This window comes from Chelonoidis abingdonii, chromosome 2 (assembly GCF_003597395.2).
Source record: "Chelonoidis abingdonii isolate Lonesome George chromosome 2, CheloAbing_2.0, whole genome shotgun sequence".
Taxonomy (NCBI): domain Eukaryota; kingdom Metazoa; phylum Chordata; order Testudines; family Testudinidae; genus Chelonoidis; species Chelonoidis abingdonii.
Window position 1 is genome coordinate 82550316 of NC_133770.1, and position 21125 is coordinate 82571440.

General features: G+C 42.4%; 1 protein-coding gene across 1 annotated transcript in view; it reads left to right on the plus strand.

Moving 5' to 3' along the window:
• The first annotated feature begins 13203 nt into the window (after window positions 1–13203).
• The window catches only part of COL6A6 (collagen type VI alpha 6 chain), a 111291-nt gene continuing 103369 nt past the window's right edge, over window positions 13204–21125 (plus strand). Inside the window, exon 1 of the mRNA XM_075062498.1 lies at window positions 13204–13333. Within this exon, the coding sequence (XP_074918599.1) occupies window positions 13315–13333 (19 nt within the window). The 5' untranslated portion in view covers window positions 13204–13314. The remainder of the gene's footprint in view (window positions 13334–21125) is intronic.

A 21125-nucleotide genomic window follows, 5' to 3' on the forward strand; every position in this document is an offset into this window, starting at 1 on the left:
CAGGCACCACTGCAGATCCTATGATAATGAAGGACCTAAACACCAGTTTTCCAGAGACAAACTCTCCAAACTGTCTGTGTCAACTGCTAGAGATAGAAGTTTAACTGCCAATGTAGCACAGAGAAAGTGTGGCCAGGTATCAACCTTGACAATGACACTGTCAGCCTTAGATGTGCCAATGCAGGCACAGATGTTTGAACCCACCATGGTTCCACGATATATACTAGCTGAAAAAGTCTGTATCCCTGTGTGACAAGATTGGAACTCAACACCCAGCACCTCCTGCTGGTTGTATCCGGGAATTAGCTCAGTCCTGGTGGTGTCCCACCCATTGTCTCATTCTTGCTTGCCATCTGAGCCCGCATCACTCTCCAGCTCACAGTGTCCTTTTCCGGACCACTGCCCTCTGGCAGTGCCCCTCAGTCCATCCACACCCGCTTCCAGGGAGGGTGGGTGGGGGTGATCAGTAGTATTCCTATGCCCCAGCCACCACATCCAACCTCACCCCCCAAAGTCTAATTCCTCCTCTCCGGGATCTGGCGTAGTCTATGATGGCTGCTTCCCAAGGCTGATGGCTGGGTGTACTGCAATGGGAGAAGGGTCGGGGGGGACACAGGCCCGTCCTTTACTCAGGGTCCCAGCCCACGGACCCTCTGGCAGCAGCTTTCTTCTTAACCCGCTAGGCCCTTCCCTTCAGGGCCTGTGGCCTGGCAAGCTAATGGCTAGAGCTCCCTTCTGCTCCCCAAGCCCAGCCAGCACTGCGCTGTCCTTGGTGCTAGTCTCCCAGCTCTGGAGATTAATCTTCCCCTGTCAAAGACCTGGGACAGACAGACTGCTCCCTTCCTGGGCAGCCTTTATATAGAGCCAAGCTGTGCCTGATTGGCTGTCTCCAATCTTGGCTCCGATTGACTCCCAATAAGCCTTTCTCTAATTGGCTGTCAGTCTGCGCAGGCTCACTGGCCCACCACAGCCCACACTCTCAATGAGTGGGGCAGTCGCCCCACTACACCCCACCAGAGACATCCTCCACACCAAGACTGCAGCTGGCACCAGCTCCCTCAGCACTGAGGTCATGCTACCTGAGAGAATCACCATTTGAAGAAATATACTCTTCATTGCCCTCACTGAGACACTTGTTGTCACCAACATCAAGCCAAGATTCATCCACTGTGGTCGGGAGGGAGCACCACTGGAGGCTTCCTGTTCAAGGTCTCATCACAGACAAGGTTCAAGTGACAGTGGGCTGGACAAAACCTATACAGCATGTCATTGTTGGCCCTATTGGCCATACTGGGGACCAATATCACACATGCCTGAGTACAAATCCCCCTCCCACCTGTCATGGAAGAGGAAGAAATCTCACTCCCTAGCAGCATCGCTAGCCAGGCCTTCCATGCCAGACCCAAGATCAGGTCTCTGCAAATAGATTGAGGCAACACTGGAGGAACCTCCACAATCTCCTCGTCTGCCGACAGTCTTCATCTTCATCAGATGAAGCAGTGGCACTGGCACTTAATAACATAAGTGTGCCAAAACGTTTTTGACCCAGATCACTGAGACCATGGACATTGGTGAACCAGTAGAAGTCCATTGAGCTCACCAATATCCTGACCTCATCAACCCTTGATATGGCTGCCCCAACAGGCAATCAAGGACTGCATCAAAAAGGGCATACTCGAGCCAGTGAAGAGACTTTGGCAAACCACAGCCACTCTTCCTCATCCTCAGCTCTCATCCAAGTGATTTGAAAAAAGGCCCTGTTTGCAAAAATATATATTTTTTTCATATGGGGGAGAGAGGCTGCCTTTCTATCACAACTCCCATAGGATAGTAAAGAGGAACTGAGAGATGTCATAAAGGTGGGCCAGATGATCAAAAAAATCCTTTTAGAAGTGGCCATGGATGCACTGGATGTGTTTGCCATGTTGCTGGCCACAGCCATCATCATGAGACAGGTCTTGTGGCTTCAAGCGCTGGAATCCCTAGAAAAGAGCAACATACTATAGAGGACCTGCCACTGGGAGAGCTGGAGCTCTTCAGCAGTCAAACAGATGAAGCGCATCTCTCTCAAAGATTCTTAGGTCACAAAACAATCACTAAGGATTTATACACGAGGGCCCTACTCATACAAATACTAGCCCCAACAGAGAAAGAGAGCTCCCTTCTAGCACCAGATTCAACAACTGGAGCACTCTCTCAGAAAAAAATCCAGTACTCTGAGAAGTGATAGTCATCCTCCTCTATTGCAAAAACGGCACCCTCCCAGAGGCAGCAGGTTTGATGGGAAGGATGGGAGCCACACCAGAGCAAACCTAGGACTTCCCAACATATTTTGGAATCTGCTTTGCACTCTTTCATTGGGCTTGGTCTACAATCATGGCCAACAAATGGTCACTGCACATCTCCATGGCTCCTATCCCCTTATCCAGCTCCCACTCTTTATCATACTTCTTCATGGACCCTTCTTACAAGAGCTACTGCCAACATAAGTGGCCTCATTGCTTCATCTAGGAGCCATAGAAAATTACTGGAGGACTACAAGAGAAGAGGCTTCCACTTCCAATATTTCCTTATTCTGAAGAAAAAAAGGGGGGTCTCTCTTCTATTCTAGACCTGAGGAGAGTGAATTACTTAGGCTGCCTTAGTATCAGGATGGTCATTCTTGCTCCACATTCAGGCCTGCTGACAACAATTCCGGACCCCAGGGCCAGGGCCCTCCCTAGGGGGGTATGGGGCCCGGGACGGAAGTGATGAATCCATCACTTCCAGGACTGATTATGCTGGCCAATCTCGCTGGTCCACGAGGCCCTCAAAGCACGGGGCTCGGAGCAATCGTGCATGCCTAGAAGTCCTGTGGCCAGGCCCTTTGCCTTCCCCCACTCTCCCCGTCAGCTGGCCTGCCATCATTCCATCTCTTCAAGCTCAAGACTGGTTTGTGGCCCTCAACTTAGAGGCTGCATACTTCCACATAACTATCCACCTGTCTCACATGAAGTACTTGAGATTCACAATAATTCAACCAATATCAATAGAAGGTATTGCCTTTCAGATTTTCCATAGGACCAAAGGTCTTCACAAAATACCTACCCAAGGTGGTGACACATCTGAAGATAATTGCATCTACACCTACCTTATCTCTACAGAATGGAAAACTTCAGTGTTGATGTGCCAAGTCAGAGCCCAGCATAGACATAGAGGGGCCTCAAGTTTATCATGTGAAGTAGATGGGTGCAGAGTCTGGGATGGAAGTGTCAAATCCATTACTTCTGGGACCAGCCACGCTGGCCAATCACGCCTCCCAGAGTGCGGCACCTGGAGCGGTCATGTGTGCCTAGGAGCCCTGCGGCCAACCTGAGCAATTTAAAAGGGGTCCAACAGCCTCATTTGACATGCAGACTTGCCTTATTCACTGTCCATCCTGTGCAGTGAATGGTTCTGTGGAAAATATAGCATATGCTCATATAATCAGTAGTTTCACTCAATTCAGTAAATTCACTAGAAACAATATATCCAGCATGATGTACAGAGGCTCACTTTGTAATATAACGCCTGTAAACAGAGCTGATTATATTACAGCGTAAAGTTTCCAAAAGGAAACACAAAAAAGTTCACTATTGTAATGATTATTGTTTTATCCCTGATATTTACATGATAATGATTTGCAAATGGGTTAAAACTGCCTAAATGAAAAAGAGTGAGTTATTTAAAAATATAATATGTAGTACTGGACTGAATCTTGGGTTCATTGAAGTTAACCTTTGAAATCAAGTCTCTCATTAACTGCACTGGGGCCAGGATGTACTGGAAGGAATAATGCTGCAAGAGACAGGCGGTCAGGCAGCCTGACCCATGTGTTTTTTCTGGCTCTGACTATAGTATTTGGCTGTGTAACCCAAATTTACATAAAATCTCTAAAGGTTCATCAAAATGTTAGACTACTGAGTATCATTTCCTTTCTGCATCTCTTCTGGCTATTCAGTTTGCCAGATATATTGGCCAGCTTTAATACACACATGTAGATTTCTCTTACAAGTTATGCAAGTCAACTTGGCTTTTAGAATCAGATTCTTAACTCATCTGTCTCCCCACATCACTTCCCACTTTCTGTTTTGCAACATGAAGTTCATGCTTCTTGCCCGCACTCCTAAGGTATTTCACAGCTCTTTCTTTCCCTACCTATCCTGCTCTTTTTCTCTCTTGTCATCTCCTGCCTCTCCCACTCTGCCAGCAATGCCAACCTCATCTTTCTGTTTGTCAGTATTTCCACAGCATTCCCAGACCTTCTTCCATGGCACCACTAGCAAAGAGAACCCCTTCCTGAATTAATTTCTACTGCTACTACTCTCCCCTCCTTCAAATTCTTCTCACAACATAGCCCTGCTATGACGCCTACAAAAAATCAGCCAGTGAACGATGGTTTGTGCCCCAGTTGGGGATATAGGATTTTATTTAATTAAAATAAATTAAGAATAAAAAACTAACAAAATACTTGTTGTACAACAGCTCGCTTAAATACCTGTGATAGTTACCCTTGTCCTTCCTCTCTTGCTTTTGATCGTCATACTTGCAGTTACATCTTGTCTCAAACTCGTGTGTGTACTGTGCTTAGTATAATGGGTTCATTTGGGGCCTGGAGAAAATATTTCAGTAGAGATAACAACAAAGAACTCACTACTAATATAGAGATTAAATTGTCGCTCCCAGTGCCAATGAACTTTTAGCAGTTTTAATGCTGTTAGCCAAAAGGAGATGTTTTCCCTGTGTCAGATGAACAACAAAGTAGGCAGGGTTTTTCTACAAAATAAACTCACTAGCAAATATTTTGCTGTGGAGATAGAACAGCTGCTGTGGTCAGAAACTTAAAAGCCTGGAAGTGATTGTACTCTAAGCGTTAAATTGAGAACTTCTGCCTGTGCAGGGGAGTCAGGGAATACTGTTCCCTTCAACATCATAGCTTATGGAAAGTTCTGCTCTCCCCCTCATCCCCCAGTTCCTATTCCTGAAGTTGATGCTTCATTGGCTGCCCTAGCAGAAGCTGCTGGATATAAATGAGCAAATGTGTCAGAGGCACTTTCATATTAGGAAAAGAAAACTCACTATCAGGTCACAAAAAGCAGAACTACTGGTGCCATGGGTCACTTGTCACTGTAAGTCCATAGCTCTTGAGGTTTCAAAGGCTATTTTATATTGGTTCTTCTGTTGTGCTCATCGCTGTAGTATCTAAGTGCCTTCCAGTAGTGTATAACACAACTTGACTAACATCTGTGCCATGTTGTTTGTTTTCTCATTCTCTCCTAGGGGGAAGAAGTGTGTGCAGGGAGTGTCTTGTTTTGGTAGGATTTGATTTGTTTGTTTCAACATACATGTTGCTATGTGTTTGTTAGAGAATTCATGGGCAAAGATCAGGGTCTTGCACTTGGAGCAGAAGTGGTGAGATCTGTGAAGTCCTTAGCTTTACCCACAATCCACTTGAGTTATCTAAAGTGTGAAAGAGGTAATTTTGCAGAATGAAAGTTAAATTTTGTCCTCTGTTTTATCTGTGTAGTTCACATTGGTTTGAAATTTGGTGGTTTGGCTTAATTTGCATAAAAACTGAGAAAACATGTGAAAGTACATAAAACGTGCACAAACAAGGTAGACGAACAAAATGTTATCCAAAAAACCCTCGTCTGTTTAGCCTTATTTATAAAGCAAATTGAGTGTTTGTGTTGAGTTGTGCAATTCTTAGCATTAATATAAACGTCGAGATATTTTCTCTAGTTCAAGTAATTGTGGGTGGTCTGAGCTATTGGACCAATGGTGGTCACGCTTAAACTCATGCATTCCCATTCCAAACAGTGCAGTTGCATGGGTGTAAATGAGGACAGAATTTGGCCCTGGAAAGTAAAGCTGTAAGGCGTATGTAAAACCTGTTGCTAAGTGAGATTTCGGATTCTGCTGTATTAATGGCATCAGAGAGCATCAATTCTGAAAATTACACAGCTCCACCCAGGTGATTGATTTACTTTGGAACCCTAAATAGACTTTTACTGAAATATTTTCTTAGGTGCTGTTTGTCTGAACTTTGGAAGTGAGTGCCTTTGATAGCTTCATCCGTCCATGCAGAAGAGAAGGTAGGGCTGTAAAAGCGTCTCAGAGTGGCTATGTAAGAAGAACCACCTGCATTCTGAAGTGGCTCCAGTGCCCTCTACCATTTACCTCCCAAACATAAAGAGAGATCATATCATCTTTGCTAAATTGTCACCAAAGTTTGCCAACCCAAAATAAAAATGACTAGCTCAGCCTGTTTGATCCAGAAAACTTTAGTGAGGATTTTGCAAGGCTGCCTTTAGTCATCCATACTCTTCATGTCACTGCTGCTTGGAGAGGAGAAAAAGGGAGGCGCTGGCGGTTATGGGAGAGTTGCTGGCTGGTGGGGATACAGGAAGTAGATGGGGAGAAGGTGGTGGAGCTGCCTCAGAATGCACAATACTCCTTGTACAAGGTCTGGTTTCCGTGGGCTTTGGATCAATGGAAAGACTTCAGCAGGCTGTGGATTAGGCTCCTATAGCAGTACTGAGATCCTCGTACAGCCTGCCCACCTCCCAAGTCTAGCTATGTTTTGAGAATCTCTCAATATTTGGGTTAGCTAATGATTCTGATGAATTTCTGATTTACAGAATTGCCAGCCTTCATGGGTCAAAAGTCATGAGTCAAACTCCAAACATCGTGAGGTTCTTTTTTTAATTGTATGTTGGCTTTCCAATACTGGAACAGTGGGAGTGAACTTTTCTCCACAGCCATGAGGGCTAGAAACTCAGCTTTATTTTTTTAAGTGAGATTCTCATGTAGTCATTTGATTACTTGATTAAAGCAGCTGGGACTTTCAGTAAAACAATAAATATTGTGAGACACACATTAATATAGCATTGCCAACTCTTGTGATTTCACCATGAGTAATATGATTTTTGGCTGTTGCTGGAGCCAGTCTCAATATGACAGGAGAAGGAGCAGCTCTCATGGAGTTTCCAGCTGGCTCAGGGGCAAAACCCTCTCTGATTGGCTGTCCTCCCCCAATCAGGGCTAGCACAAGAGGCTGGCAGAGTGTCTTCCCTACCCTGGAGAGTAGATAGGAGATTTTTTGGGAGGGAAGCAGAAGAGGGAGAAGCTGATGATATTCTCATTGGGTGGCCTGGGAGGAGGAGGGAACTGCTGGAGGTTCCTACCCTCCCCCCAGGATTGGGAAGCAGAGAAGGGGACCCTGCAGCAGCTGCACCAGCCCCCCTGCCTCGGAGAGGGACACAATGAACCACCAGAGGGACCAGAGGTATACTGGGTGGGGCAAGGGGCAGATGTGGAGTTGGAGACTTAAAGTTGATGTATGGGTTGTGGGGAGTATAATTAGTTGAGGGATGGACAGATGTGGGGCAGGGAACAGAGAAGAAAAATCAATGAGAACATTGGTTTTGGGGGAAGAAACTAGAAGCTCCGCACCATTAGGCAGCAGCTAAAGCTCCGTATCAGAGGCCAAAATCACCTTATGCGCTATGTTTGGGAGAGCTGGGATCACTAACTGTCTCACACAGTGATTCACAAAATAAAAGACAGACCAAACACCACAAACTAATTTTTAAAAGAAGTCATGATTTTGGGCCTTGTTTAGAGTTTTCAACCCCCCAGGACTGTCCTGGAGACTCCCAGAATTAAAGATTAATCATGTGATGAAACCTCCAGGAATATATCCAGCCAAAATTGGCAACTCTAGCCTCATTGGAAATAATTTTCCTAATAATTTTATTAAGGTTTACCATGACTCAGATTCCACATAAGCATTCCTTTGTTAGCCAAAGGCCACATGCAAAATATCAGCTTAAGTATTTACTCTCTTATATTCTATATCCATAGCAACAATACAGTTATAAGCATTGGCCAGCGTACTTACAACAGGATCAGGAGGTGCCTTTCCATCATGGCATGACTCTAGAGCAGGTAAGAAAAGGCCTGACAAAGAATGGCTAGGATACCTTCCATTTTACACACTATAACAAACATGTGATGTTGCTGCTGGTTATTGGACCTTATTTAAAGCCAGCTGAATCACTTTAGGGCTGCACTCTGCTCTCTTCAAGGCTCATTTTTTTCCTCATCTCACTTTGCCATATTTTCCCCTAACTACTAGGCTAAGCATTTCTCTATAATAAATTAAACAAACAAACATATAACCAATTATTTACTGCACATGGTGTCCAATTAACCATGTTTTGTTTGTATTACTTCAGCTCAAACCTTCAATAAGATAATGCTGCTATTCCAAAGAGTCACTATATGTTTAACACAAATAACTCTCCTTTCTCATGATTTCTTTTTTCTTTTTGCTCACATACTTTGGTTCTGTTGCTCATGCCAATATCCAAACTCAATTTAAAACCATTGTTCACTCAGGCCTAACATGGGTCTATATTCCTCCAGGCCCAGCTAATGATATTTTGGAGTCTTAACGCCTAACTTTTTGAAATTTTGGGGCTGGCAATACTGATAACATCACTCAAGTTAGTCACAGTGGATTTCTGCCTTCAGACCAGTGACATTTTGTCCTAACCCAAAATGCCACCAACTCCAGTTGCTATCAGTGGGACTGACTTCCCACAGCATAGTGGCTGCCGTTTCCCTACAGCCTTTACACATTAAAGCGATGCTGCCCCTATTAAAGAGGGCCACCATCTCTGACTGTTTTTCAGGGGACTGAAGCCAGGTTCCCTCAGGGAAGTCATGGTGACTCCTTAATCACCAAATGGGGACCAGGCAGGGGACAAGAGAACATGAAGGAGCTGGAAATGAGATTGTGGTGGTGGTGGCCATAGGTGAGTGTTAAGAAACTGTACAGGAAACTGAGGAGTCTGAGGGAACAAAAGTAAGGCTAAGGAGATGCAGGAATATGTCTGGAATATGTGGAGACTGAGGGGGTGCAGAGGAGTGTAGAGAGCAGGCAGCAGACTGAAAGTGAGTTCAAGGCAGTGGGGAGGCAGATTGAGGGGGACCCAGCAGAGCATGGGGTCAGACTAAGAGGTGCAGAGGTATGTGGGGACAGGAGGAGCCTGAAGCGGGGGGCAGGAGAAAGTGGCATGACAGAGAAGGAGAATATGATGAGTAGGAGACTGAGAGGGGAAAGAGAAGGAATTAGTAGGTGTAGGATATAGGTGGTGGACAGGAGACTGGGTGAAAGGTGAGTGTGAATGAACTGGCTGGCTATCCCGTCTAGTTAAGGAGGGAGACTAGCCTCCCAAACCGTACCATATTTCATTGTAGTTTTTGCCGTGGGGTATTTAAGGCTCATGGTTGTGCTGCTACACTCAGGCTAGTGGTCTTCTGGGGCTGGTACAACAGTTAGCAGAAGCTAATGAGAGAACAAGAGAAGACACAACCAAACAGCACACGTCCTTGGATATGTGTGTGTGGTGAAATCACCATGAAGAGGACAGAGGCATGTACTAGCAGCACCTCTTCTCTTTGGGTGTTTGAGAGGAGCCACTGCGAGCCACTATCTGCTGCCAGCCTGTAGCTGGGGACAAGAGGACCGTAGAGCTGGGAGCACTCTGTGGAGCTGCCCTTCACAACCACTGTCACTGCCTGAGACCAGCCCACAGGCTGAGAGGAGGAGCGAGGAAGCCTGAAGAGGAACTGAACTACCACTGCCTTTACTGTTGCTGCTGCTCTCTGAAGGATTTGCAGGTAGTTTTCTGTCTCTTTTGGGGGTCAGGGATGGAGAGCAAAAGTAAGGGAGTGGGGGAAAACAGGAGGCAACAACTGTCAGTAAGGGGAATAAAGGGGAAAATAGGACTGGGGAGAGGAGGTGAGGGGGGCAAAGGATACTGTTTGTGAGAAGGATGTGGATAGACCAGAAGGGCTCTTTGGTTGTGAATTGTGCCATAATTGTTGGATTACAATGGTTTTTAAGTATTAAACCTGTTTGGGAAGGATGTTTTTTCACTGTTTGAGTCCAAATAAGCCAGTTTTGCAATTTAATTCAGCTAATAAGAAAAGATCCCTAAAATCAGGTTTGATGGCTAAAAGCCATTATAATCCATCACTTGCTGCACAATGGGCAAAAAAGCTCAGGTGTTCCACACATTGGTCATTTGTCATGTATTTTGATGGCTTATGCCACATATTGGCTGGTTGAGAGGTTTGCTTGCATCCCTAGCCCTCCCTTTCTTGCATGACAGGGAAAAACTCCAGGAGGAGCTCAGAGGTGATATCAGGCAACAACCTGCGCTCTGAGGCAGCTCCCAAGAGTGATTGACACAGGGCTGCTCCAGGCTGCACTGCTCCCTGAGGCCTCCAAGCAGCCCTGGAGAGAGATGCACTGGATTTATCTCAAAGTAGCAAACAATACTGTTGGAAGATTAGCAATGAGGACCCTTCCCACACCAACCTCAGTGAACACTGAAGGACCAAAAGAATTTCCTGATGCAAAATATAGTTTAATAAAAAAAAATTGTGGGGAAAATGTAATTTAAATGACTGTATGGGAAGTTTCTAAACAAAAGGACACTTTCCATGTCATTTTGAATTGAATTTTTTGTTGTATTCAAACATGTTGGTTATTATTTGTGTTTTCCCTTCTTTGTCCCCTTTTCATTTTTGCCACTAAATGCAACAGAATGAATAATTTCCAGCATGTGTATTCCCCACTCCTCTCCCTGACTCCATAATTTTCCAAAATTTCTCCCAGCTTTGAAAAAGTTAAGAATGGCAAAAAGAAAAATAAAACACTGTAAATCTGCCCCTCTGTAACATCTCCAAATGTCCTTAAGTTTTAGTGGGAAAAGGAAAAAAAAAAAAAAGAGAGAGAGGGGAAAAGATTAATAAAGTAAAACAAACCTATAGATAACATTCATTCGATTGCATTCAGTGGCAAAAAAGGAGGAGGGCTGGAAAAGTGTGTGGGGGGGAGGTGGGGTTAACATTTAAAATTTCCATATAAAAAACTAAATCAAAACAAAATTTCTGCCATGAATCAAAACAAAAAATTCAATTTGAATCTAAACAAAACAAAAATTTTGATCTGAACCACTTTGAAACTTTCTCACAAAATATTTTAAAAAAAGGTTTGTTTGAAATTTTTTTTCAGAGGAAGAAATGGGGTTTCTATGAGTTCTAGCTCAGTCCCCTTCCATCCAAGTGCTGGTTACCTCTTCAGCAGCATCATGCCCCTGCAAAGTGACAATTTCAAGTTTATGGCAGCGAGATTTGTTGTTTAAAAATATAAAATAATCAAAATAAAAATATCCAGAAAGTCCTACAATCCCATGACAGACTGCCTTAGCAGTAGGCTTAGCAGGATTTGATTTTCATTTTTTTTCATAATTCTGACTGATATCAGTGTTTATTTAAGTATTTTTTTATTTTGTTATATTTAAATATTCATAGTTGCACAAATACATTAAAAGCTTTGTAATCTGGCATGTTGGGGTGATAGGGGGTGCCATTAGTCAAAAATTCTGGTTAACTAAGAGTTATTGTTACCAATGGAATACCAATTTTCAAAGAATTAGAATACAATAAAATGAATCAAGTATAAAATAGGATACAGGTACTCACCAATCCAGAGCTTTCTGGTTGATAAAGTGCTAGTTAACAGAGCTTTTACTGTATATGGCTTTTAAGCATTTTTTTCAAGTGTATTGATTTAAATTTTCACAGAAAATTAGGGCGGAGGATCAGAGTGAGAGGGGTCCGACAATTATTTAATGACAGTACATTTTGAAAAAATTAAAGCTTTGTAACCTTTAAAATGCAATTTTCAACACCATATGTCAAAATATATAAAGTAAATAACCTTAAATCAAACTAGTTCTCAAGCAGCATTTTTCTTACTTAGCCTATCTGTGCATTTTGTTTATTATCAGTGGAAATATTTTTTGTGGGTTTGTGTTTGTGCGCATATGATAAAATCAATGTTGAACAGTTACTGATTAAAAAAATCTCCTCTTTCCAAGCCTACTTATCAGCTTAGGGCACACTCACTTTCACATAAACATCTAGTTTTGGCTTTTGTTAAGCTTATCCACTGTTGTCAATTAGCGTGTCATACTCTTCATCATAGATCTCCTCCTCCTCCTAAATTCCAACTTAGGTTTGGGGCACCAGAAATATGTTGCAGCAGGGCAGTGTAGCTTACACTGCTGCTGCCCTTAAGTGAACCTGTTTTGTGAATAAATGACTTCAGTCTTTCAGGGCTGCCAATTCCATACCTTTCAACAGCACTCAATTTAAAAATGCAATGTGTGACATGCAACTGTAACATATACTGCATTATCTATCTATCTACCCACTTTTTAAACGTCCATTTCCTCACTCTATATGTGGGAAACTTTCTCTTTAAAATTATTATTGCTAGAATACACAATAGATCATGGTTATCAGTTTCCGACAAATTTCTGTGGACCAGCAGGATATACTGTTGTTTGTATAAGTTACAAATAGAAGCTGGAAGAAAGCCGGAAAGTGCTTTCCAGCTAATTATCCCTTTGTGAGCAGTCCAAAAAATGTGTGAGTCAGCTGGGGCAGAAAATTCACTTGGTACATCATTAAGCCTGTGTTTCTGCGGGTATGGCTACGCTTTGAAGTGTGAGTGTAGTCAAAGCCGCAGCGCTGGGAGAGAGCTCTCCCAGCGCTGCTTGTAAACCACTTGGCTGCACTGGCACTTTACAGCGCTGCAACTTTCGCGCTCAGGGGTGTGAAAAAACACCCCCCTGAGCGCTGCAAGATGCAGCGCTGTAAAGTGTCAGTGTAATCAGGGCGGCAGCGCTGGGAGCACGGCTCCCAGCGCTGCACGCTACACCCATAAGGGATGTGGTTTACAAGCAGCGCTGGGAGAGCTCTCTCCCAGCGCTGCGGCTCTGACTACACTCACAATTCAAAGCGCTGCCGGGGCAGCGCTTTGAAATTTCTAATGTAGCCATACCCTGTCGTGCAGCTCCCAGCACTGCCGCCCTGATTACACTGACACTTTACAGCGCTGCATCTTGCAGCGCTCAGGGGGGTGTTTTTTCACACCCCTGAGCGCGAAAGTTGCAGCGCTGTAAAGTGCCAATGTAGCCAAGCCTGCATCTTTGCAGCATTAAGAACAAAGTTCTTTTTACTGCCAGGATAATGAGGTGACCCTCATCCCCCTTTAGGGAGTAATGCTGCAAATGATAAGAAGCATGGGAAGGGATTAATACAAATAAATTAAGAAAATATCAGCATCCTTTCTAAAAGCTGCTGAGGAAAAAAAAACCTTGCCCAAGGCTGCTGCCCAGCCCTCAGCTGTAGAATTTACAGGAATGGCTGATGCTCAAAGTGAAATCAGGTTAGTAAGAAACCCAGGAGAGTGATGATGCCCTGAGCTTCACCCTCACAGCTGCTGTCGCTTGCAGTGAACTTGGCACTGAAGACCAACCTTCTTCACTGTGTGAGGAGAGTGGGAGAGATTATGTCTGGTGGTTTGGAAGCCTTTGAAAGATACATATTTTAATTGTCATAATGGGAGGGCTTTTTTTTTTTTGGCAAACTACTGATAGAGTTGCTTTAAAAAGGGGTTCAGTCTTTCCTGAGCCACTTTAGAGGCTCTAAAGTTTTGAACTGATAAACATCTTCCCTTTATGTGGTAAGTATCACAAGCTGTCTTCTGCATTATCAAGGAAAGGTACAAAATTACATTTCACTCTGTGGCAAGTTTTGCATTTAAATATACTGTTAGTCTGAAATTTTCATTCTAAAGTTTTGGTAATATACAAATTTTTCTCTAAAATCCCTTGAACTTTGATTTGTATATAAATCTATCAGTATAATCTTTTTCTCTCTCCCCTTATTTATATAATCATATATAGCCAATGTGTGTATACATATTTGTTAACTTTTTAACTCTGAATTTCTTGAGTATTCAATGCTTGTTTTTAAGATAATTACAATGTTCCTGTAATGTTTTAGACTCTTAAATTACTGATACATTTGCACAACCAAAGTGCCAGATAAATGTTTTACTTTTTTTTGTCCACAACTATAGTAAAGGGGTAGGATGGTCCAGTGGCTAGGACACTAGCTTAGGATGTAGGAGACCCTGCTTCAATTCCATTCTCTGTGATGGACCTCCTGTGTGACCTTGGGCAAGTCACTTAGCCCCTCTGTGTCTGACATCCCCATCTGTAAAACTGGAATGATACCACTTCCTCATAGTAGTTTTGTGGAGATAAATACATTCAAGATGGTGATGTGCTTTGAGCTTTACAGATAAGAAGAACTATATAAGAAATAGGCATTATTATTAACACTCCGTAAGGCATCCACTTCTTTCTCCATCAGATACTTATAAGCCATATGTACTCCTTTAAACATACTCATACTCTTAACATAAAAATCAACCTCTGTGATGGTAAGGTGGAATGGTGTTACATGTATACGGGTTGCATGGAAGTCAGATGTGCCAGTTTCTTGATACAAAAGTGTATAAAGTTGAAACTAAGATTTTGTGGCAGAGCACAAGTTTGCTAAAATGTGGCTTTTCAGGATCTGCTAGAGATGGAAGTTATTGATGATGTTGAAGGGTATAAGAAAGTGGCATTGAATGCCAGAGGCTTTTCCCTTCATATCTTATTTCACTGATTTTAAAATTTTGGGTGAGTCTGATGTGTTCTGCTGCAATCTTAACTGTGATGCAAGTTTCTGCTTGTGTTAATGTATTGTATATAAATCTATACATATACACACTGTACTTTTTTATGTTAAAAGATGCTTGTTTGCAAATGAAGGTGTTCCATCCTTTGAAAATCTAATATCCCCAAGATAATTTCATTCTTATTCTGACGTAGATATTACACAAAACTCCAGCATTTATTATTTTTTAATATTTTATTTTTATAAATCAACTTTACATACAGATTATGAAGAATTCCCTAGGTTTGTCTTATTTATAATCACACATTTTTTCTATTTATGCTCTCTCTTGAAGATATTGAGGCATGGTAGTAATTTATATTTGAGAAATTATTCCACTAGACCAGTGGTGGGCAACCTGCGGGCCGCATGCAACCCATCAGGGTAATCCATTGGTGGGCCACAAGACAGTTTGTTTACATCAACCATCCACAGGCATGATCGTCTGCAGCTCCCACTGGCCACCGTTCACCATTCCCGGCCAGTGGGAACTGCAGGCAGCTGTGCCTGGGGACGGTCAATGTAAACAAACTGTCTCGCAGCCCAACAGTAGATTACCCTGACGGGCCGCGTACGTTCCACAGGTTGCCCACTACTGCACTAGAAATATATGCATCTAAAAGAAGGATTTTTTTAACCTCTTCTAGTAAATGGATATTTTAGACTGATGACTTTAAAGGCAGGGATTACTAGGATCCTCAAAACTACAATAAGACTTGGTACTAAAAAGTAACAAGTGTATTTCACTTTTCAGGTCTTGATAGGTCAGTGGTTCTCAGCCTTTCCAGATTACCGTACCCCTTTCAGGAGTCTGATTTGTTTTTCATACTCCACATTTCACCTCACTTTAAAACTACTTGCTTACAAAATCACACATAAAAATACAAAGGTGTCCCCGCACACTATTATTGAAATTTTAGTTTATACTGACTTAGCTAGTGTTTATGTAGTCTGTTGTAAAACCAGGCAAATATCTAGATGAGTTGATGTACCACTTGGAAGACCTCTGTATATCCCCAGGGGGTTAAAACCACTGCTCTAGGTGATCCTAAAATTGCCGTGTTTACAAAGAGCTAGACTTTGTTCAGGACTGCATAACCACTCAGGGGAACACAATCTCCTTCATGCCTCTGTCTGGATCTGGGCATGGAAGGGAAAAGTGATAATGTGCCTGACTTGCTCTCCCAGAGTGAGATGTGTGTAGAGACCAGAGGGAAAAACAGGCACATTGGTAAGCCAGGCCAGGAGAATAATTTACTGGTGATTGTAGCTGAATGGTAAAAAGCAGAATCCTCAATAGTATTGTTCAAGCATTTTGAAATAGTATTAAATGTTTGCTATAACATTACATTACCATCATCATTCAATATAAAATGTAGTATTAGAAATTAACAATCAGCCCCCTTTCCTCCGCTGCATTATCCCCTGCCTTCCCACTACCTGCCAAAAGCTCCTTCTTGGGTACATTGCAAATAATGGGCTCTGCAGGGGCTCACTGGGACGGAGGTCCCATTTAGGAGAAGGAGGGACCCATATTAGTGGAGGCATTGCATAGTTCTAGAGAAAATGCAGGAGTTTCCCAGAGGGGCAATTTCCTTCCATCACCTTCCTTGCCTCCTCCACCTGGAGGCTTTTACTGCTCCAACTCCCCTTCCTGGAAACTTTTTCTTCCCCTATCCTTCCATTGTCTTCCTGTTGAAAAAGCCTACCATTATGTCTGCCCCCAAAGCCTAGGTCACCAAAGGCAGACCCCCGGCAAGGTGTACTATGTGAGACTGCATTGTTTGTACATTCCTGGGAGGAGCAGTTCTGCTCTCCTCCCGTGCAACTGCTTTTCCCAGTAAATATCTATGATTATAGTAACAGTTACTTGAAACAGCATTTACTTCCACTTCCTGCTTGAACCCCTGTGGTGAGGGGTTTGTTGCTTAGTTGGCATGTTTGTTTTGTTTGTAGTAGAGATGCCTGGCCAATGGCAGCCTGGTTCCTGCAGAAGGAACGTTGCCAGGAGGTAGAGGGCTGCCAGAGAAGCAGCACCAAGAAGCCACCCCACTGTGGGACAAGAAGCTTACTCTTCCCTGTAGTTCAGGAGACTCTGTGGGGTTGAGAGGCAGCACTCTTCCCTTCTTGATGGCTCTACCGATCCCTCCAAGTGAGGGGACAATTCAGCTTCAACTCAGGGGGTTACCTTTGAAATGTATTGGCCCCCTCTCTGCCTTCACATGAGCATTTCTGGGGAGTGTACGCTTTGGCTCTTTGAGTGTAGATTTCCTGACGTGATAGATACAAGTTAAACCCTTGTCCTTACGGCTTTATCAATCTGTCAGTTGGCTCTCCTGTTTACCTGTCAATTATACTTAATTTCTCCTGCTTCTCCTTGTGGAAACCATCAACAACTAGCAGAGTTATGTTGTGAGGAGCAGAGTTTAGCACTCTCTAAACAAGATTGCTGCAGCATATTAGCTACTCCCATTATGGGGTAGAATATCTCTTTTGCCTGATGTGACCTTAAATTAAAATATTTTCAACATCAGAATCCATAATAGTGCCATGTGGAATGTGCCCTTCTTAAGTTGGTCACACACTCCTTTTTTTTTTAGGAGCTCCATTAACTGGTTCATGAAGCATCTGTAGTACTATTTTTATACTGCAACAATGTTAAATTATAACTGTTCCAGAACCACAAAGCAGAAGTGATGGGAGCATATCCACCTATTATGCTATATTCCTGAATTCAGTACAATATTTTTTAACAGGAAAAGACAGCGCATAGAGTTGGGGGAAACATTTCATAAATTTTGTTTTTCTTGGAGTTTTCCTGTAAAAAAATATGAAACAGGCTTTAGCTAGTCACTTCCATTTTCAAAGGAATCTGAGTAATGTTTGGCAACAAAATTTTAAGTAAATAAGCCTTCACATCTGTCATAGCATCACACTTTGAAATTCATGATCAGTTTACTCTACAGCAAGATGTTATGCATAGTTTCAAAATATCATAGATAGATAGATATAAAAAAAATCTGGATCATGGACCTATTTTTCCCACATTTTGAAACTATGCATAACATCTTGCTGTAGAGTAAACTGGTCAAAAATATTTAAAGAAATAGTGTTTTATTATTAACAATGTGATTAAGTGCAATTAATTTTTTTAATCACGATCAGGAGCAAGGTCAGGTAAATAGAATTTAATTAGGGCTCTCAAGTGATTAAAATTAATCATGATTAATCATGCTATTAATCTCACTGTTAAACAATAATAGAATACCATTTCTTTAAATATTTTTGGATGTTTTCTACATTTCCAAATATATCGATTTCAATTACAACACAGAATACAAAGTGTATAGCGATCACTTTGTATTTATTTTTTATTACAAGTATTTGCACTGTGAAAAAACCCAAAAGAAATAGTATTTTTCAATTCACCTAATACAAGTCCTGTAGTGCAATCTCTTTATCATGAAAGTTAAACTTACAAATGTTGAATTATGTAAAAAAAACTGCATTCAAAAATAAAACATTGTAAAATTTTAGAGCCTGCAAGTCTATTCAGTCCTACTTCTTGTTCAGCCAATTGCTCAGACAAACAAGTTTGTTTACATTTGCAGGAGATAATGCTCCCTGATTCTTGTTTACAATATCACCTGAAATTTCGAACAGGTTCTCATGGTATTGTTGTTGCCAGCATCACAAGATATTTACATGCCAGATATACTAACGATTCATATGTCCCTTCATGTTTCAATCACCATTCCAGGGGACATGCTTCCATGCTGATGATGAGTTCTGCTCGATAACGATCCAAAGCAGTGTGGGCCAATGATTGTTCATTTTCATTATCTGAGTCAGATGCCACCAGCAGGTTGATTTTCTTTTTTGGTGGTTTGGGTTCTGTAGTTTCTGCATCAGAGTGTTGCTCTTTTAAGATTTCTGAAAGCATGCTACCTCATTGCTCTCAGATTTTGGAAGGCACTTCAGATTCTTAAACCTTGGGTTGAGTGCTGTAGCTATCTTTAGAAATCTCACATTGTTACTTTCTTCGCATTTTGTCAAATCTGCAGCGAAAGTGTTCTTAAAATGGACAACATGTGCTGTGTAATCATCCAAGACTGCTATAACATGGAATATATGGCAGAATGGAAGCAAAATAGAGCAATTATACCCCAAGGAGTTCAGTCACAAATTTTAATTAACACTTTTTTTTTTTTAAACGAGCATCATCAGCATGGAAGCATGTCCTCTGGAATAGTGGCCAAAGCAGGAAGGGGTTTATGAATGTTTGGCATATCTGACATGTAAACACCTTGCAGTGCCAGCTAGAAAAGTGCCATGAAAGTTCTCACATTCTGGTGACATTGTAAATAAGAAGACGGCAGCATTATCTCCTGTAAATGTAAACAAACTTGTTTGTCTTAGCGATTGGCTGAACAAGAAGTAGGATTGAGTGAACTTTGTTTTCTTTTTTGAGTGCAGTTATGTTACAAAAAAAATCTACATTTGTAAGTTGCACTTTCACAGCAAAGAGATTGCACTACAGCTGGGGTGGCCAACCTGAGCTTGAGATGGAGCCAGAATTTACCAATGTACATTGCCAAACAGCCACAGTAATACATCAGCAGCCCTCCATCAGATCCCCTCCCCCATGTTTCCAGCGACTCCCACCCACTGGCAGCCCCGCCAATCAGTGCCTCCCCCTCCTTCCCGATCAGCTGGAGGCTCTCGGGGGGGAGGTGGAAGAATGAGGGCACAGCAGACTCAGGGGAGGGGGTGGAAAGGGGTGGAGTAGGGGCAGGGCCTGTGGCAGAGCCAGGGGTTGAGCAGTGAGCAGCCCCTGGCACACTGGAAAGTTGGCACCTGTAGCTCCAGCCCTGGAATCTGTACCTATACAAAGAGCCGCATATTAACTTCTGAAGATCCACATGTGGCTCCGAAGCCACAGATTGGCCACCCCTGCACTATAGTATTTGTATGAGGTGAATTGAAAAATACCGTTTCTTTTGTTTATCATTTTTACAGTGCAAATATTTATAATAAAAAATAATATACACTTTGATTTCAATTACAACACAGAATACAATATATATGAAAATGTAGAAAAACATCCAAAATATGTAATAACTTTCAGTTGGTATTCTATTGCTTAACAGTGCAATTAAAACTGCAATTAATCTTTTTAATCATGATTAATTTTTTTTGCATTAATCACGTGAGTTAACTGCGATTAATTGACAGCCCTAAATTTAATGCAATGAAACTGACCCTGAATTTGTAAAATGTCTCACAAATTGCAAGACTGAAAAAAGTTATATCTAGCTTGCCTCCTATTCTAAAGCCTTTTCTTCTTATAAATGCAATCGGACAGTATTTGCTTGTGCTGTGAAAATTTATAGTCTGTCAAGCAATAAATTCTATTTTCCAGAAGATTAGTGTTCCATTCACTATATCTTTCTATGCTATATTTTTCTACAACTAAACGTAGTTTTCAAGCCACTGACAGTGTGTAATTGGACTACACTTTTTTCAGGTGTTACTTGCTACTGTTCTGATTATTTAAAGAAAGAGAAAGTCAGAAAACAAAGTGTGGAATCTAAACTATGCTGGATAGGGTCGTTTTGATTGTCCTTCTTAGAAATTGGCTTTGTCACACAGATTCCAAAGATTCCAAGCCTGAATTCATCTCTAGGATACTGATGCAGAGCCCTGCAATGGGACTAAGAAGGGAGGCAATGTGATTCCTCTCCCCTGGGGCTTCAAAGAGCCGGTTAGACCCCCAATACAGTTTAGGGAAGCCCTTAGCTTTGGCTTAACTTGAACCCAGCTGACCATGGTCCATATGGGTCTTCCGGCAGCTAGGAAATAGCTGTCAATAGGACTGCCTCTGGCACACCTCCACCCACCCCCAAAATACCCTGATACACTCCCTATGCTGAGGACTTACGTAACAGGGACGGGGACATGCAGAGCTTGCTGAACCAACTCTACAACGGTGAGGGAGGCTTCTTGAACACAGGATATTCTCTGAGGGTCATTACAGATGTTTTGCTTAGAGGTGTGGCCACAGGAGCAACTATTCATTCTGTTACTGCCTCAGCCTGTTGGCCATTTGGCAGGGATCCTTCTGCTTGTACTGCCCTGCTCCTCATCTTGAGGCTGCCTGCTGGGTCCCATTCTCCAATGGGCAGGAAGGACAAGGATTTGTGTTAGGGCAGTTAAGTGTGCTGCAGTTGCAGGTATAGATCAGAGTGGAGTTGTTTGAGTGTGCATACACCCATAATGCAACTTCCCTTTACAGATCAGTTTATTCTATGGACTCAGTTCTGATTTTAAAGATGCAAGGTCACACATCACTGACAGTAGGGCCAGTCTTATGTGGCTTGTCCCGCTCCCTCCGCTCTTCTCCACTGGAAGGAACTTGAAGGTTGCAGACTGATGTTCGATTCCAGTGC